Source organism: Pteropus vampyrus, unplaced genomic scaffold (genome assembly GCF_000151845.1).
Source record: "Pteropus vampyrus isolate Shadow unplaced genomic scaffold, Pvam_2.0 Scaffold113, whole genome shotgun sequence".
Taxonomy (NCBI): Eukaryota; Metazoa; Chordata; class Mammalia; order Chiroptera; family Pteropodidae; genus Pteropus; species Pteropus vampyrus.
The window spans coordinates 3,358,054-3,360,636 of NW_011888894.1; the positions used below are offsets into that span (position 1 = coordinate 3,358,054).

Sequence of the window (2,583 nt, forward strand, 5' to 3'; positions counted from 1 at the left end):
TTAGATAATGACTATAGAAAACATTTGTAATATAAAAATTTCTATTTTTTTTTAACTAAGAAAAATCATCAAAATCAAAATTCAAAAAATTCACAGAAGAGATTTTGAGGAAAAACACAAAATAACAGCAAACTGTACCTAGGTTTAATAGGAGAGACATTTGAAGGTTTCATTTTGAGTTTCCTTTTCATTTTGAGTTATTTTTACTTCCTGAAGTAAAATTACTTACCCGGAAGTGTACTGTGTCTATATTCTATCTTGTGCTGGGGATTCTTCCTAAAAAAAAAAAAAAAAAGATAAAGAAAAGAAAATAAGAATGAGATCTAGTTTTCCAATCATAAAAAATTAATGAGACTATTTTAATTAAACTAGAACATTCACTAACTTACACATAAAATTAGCCTCTTATTAAGAAGCATTTGCTGTTTTTGTTAACTACAGTAATCATGCTGTACAAAGTATTTCCTTTTTAATTTCAACATTAACTGGTCACCCTCTCTATGCCAGACATATTTCTAGATGCAAAGATAGAGTGGTGAACCAGACAAATTTCTTTCCCCAGGATTTATACTGTAGAGAAAGCCAGTAAGAGATAAATAAAATATATTCATTAAAAAAATTTATTTCTAAAATGTCAACATCATATATTACATATATAAAAATACTGTAAAATACTGCATAAAATATATAACAAAATACATCTCTGTTTGTGTATGTCTAAAATGATGCTTTTAAGGCGCTTCTTAAATCCAAAGTTAAAAGCACTTAAGTCATGCCTCTTCAAAGAACACCAATTGTTATGCAAAAACAGAAAAGGTGGTTTGTGTTGAGAAATTTATATAACATATTCCCTGCTGTTTGAATATTTTGAATATATGCACTTATGATTCCTTCTATTATTTTATTAGTTAAACAAATATTTGGGTACACTATATATACAAGACATTTTACAGATAATGCGAAACTGCCTAGGAAGCAAAAATCCAAAGCAGTAACTGGTTGATCATGACCCACTTGATGGGTATCTCTCCCTCAGGATACTGACGAAGGAGAGCTGGGGTACACTGACACCAGATAGCTGCTAAGGTATACAACTCATATGAAGCTGTTGTGAGGATGCACGAGGAATACACAATAAGTCCTTAGTCTAAGGGCATGGTAAGTGGTAAGTAATTAACGTTAGCCAATGATTCATTAATCACTGATTCAAGAAATAAATCACAGGGCACTTATTATATGCCAGGCCCTGCGTCAGGTTATCAGTGACAGTTCTTACTGCTAATATCTCTTTTTTATTGGTAACTTTCTCTACAATATGAGCATTAAACACAGCACAAGAGTGCAACCACACAGTTAATTAAGGTCATAACTCAACAGTTTTGTAAAGTGGTAAAAAGATTCTATAAAAGATTGTATCTTGGGGTAATTAACCCAAATTTGACCTTTTGATGGAAAAGAAAGTTCAAAGTTGAGAGAAATAAACTGGACAACTTAAATGTGATGAAGAGAGGTACAAATGAACAAAGCTGCAGTGATGACTTAGGGGATGATCTTTCCTTAACGAACATGCTGGCGCAGGTCAGTGGCTTGTTTACTTCAGTCTTTATTAAAGTAGAGTTACTGCTGGACATCGGAAAAACGAGGAACATTAATACCAAAGGTATTCTTCACTGAGAATTTATAAAAGATGGCTGGGCAGTCGAGATTATTTTTGGTGACTTTTTAAAAATCCTTTCTTTTTTTATTGTGGTAAAGTACACTGTTAACCTTTTATTTTGAGAACAATTCGAACCTACTGAAAAGTGATAAGATAGTACGCTGAAATTCCATACACCCTCACTGAGATTCAAGTGCTAACATTCTACACAGATACTTCATGATGATTATTATATATCTACATTCATTTGAGATTTAAAGGCTTTTTTTCTCCTTTTTAATATATGTTTGCTTCAGATACCAAGCGGTCCTATATTTTCCTGCTTTACCCTTAACGGAGCAGAACTGTTGAAAAGTTAAATACGGCCTTCATTGTCTGCTACTGCAATCTCCTTCAAAAGCTGCTTTAGAAACTCTCAAGCAACTAAATGTCAGGCTTTGAAAACAAGTACAGAAATTGAACCATGGCACCTAACGGAGACAAGTACAGTTTATGTACCAAGCAGCAGTTAAATGACTGCTGACAGATGTCAGGCAAGAAAGATTAAAAGAGAAACTTTCAAAAAAGGCGAAATGAATGATGTGGTATCAGAAAATGGGGTGAGGGTTGTGGAGGCACATGTTCAACCTTAAAGTTGCAGAAGGCGTCTCCCCGTTCTCCGTCATTTTGGAACACAACACAACTGCACTCACATACCCCAGTGACATAATCTAACCTCACACACTATCTAGGAAAAGGCAAGCCATTTCAGAATACATGAATGGGAAAAAAGTTTTACATTTGTATATTCCCTAAAAGAAGATCAGAAAAGTATATTATGAAATTTTGTATTCAGAAAAGATTTTCAGATCCATGTGCACATTTTCCTCTACCTTAGAGGGGGGACATTTACTTCTTTGAGGCTCTGCTAATACTTTTCATCCTTT

General features: G+C 33.5%; 1 protein-coding gene across 4 annotated transcripts in view; it reads right to left on the bottom strand.

Annotated features, from left to right (window-relative positions):
- Positions 1–2,583, bottom strand: part of APLF (aprataxin and PNKP like factor) — a 70,213-nt gene that overhangs the window by 8,343 nt on the left and 59,287 nt on the right. For all 4 annotated transcript variants that reach the window (XM_011365594.2, XM_023533845.1, XM_011365593.2 and 1 more), the window contains exon 9: positions 230–276. In XM_011365594.2, the coding sequence (XP_011363896.1) occupies positions 230–276 (47 nt within the window). The remainder of the gene's footprint in view (positions 1–229; positions 277–2,583) is intronic.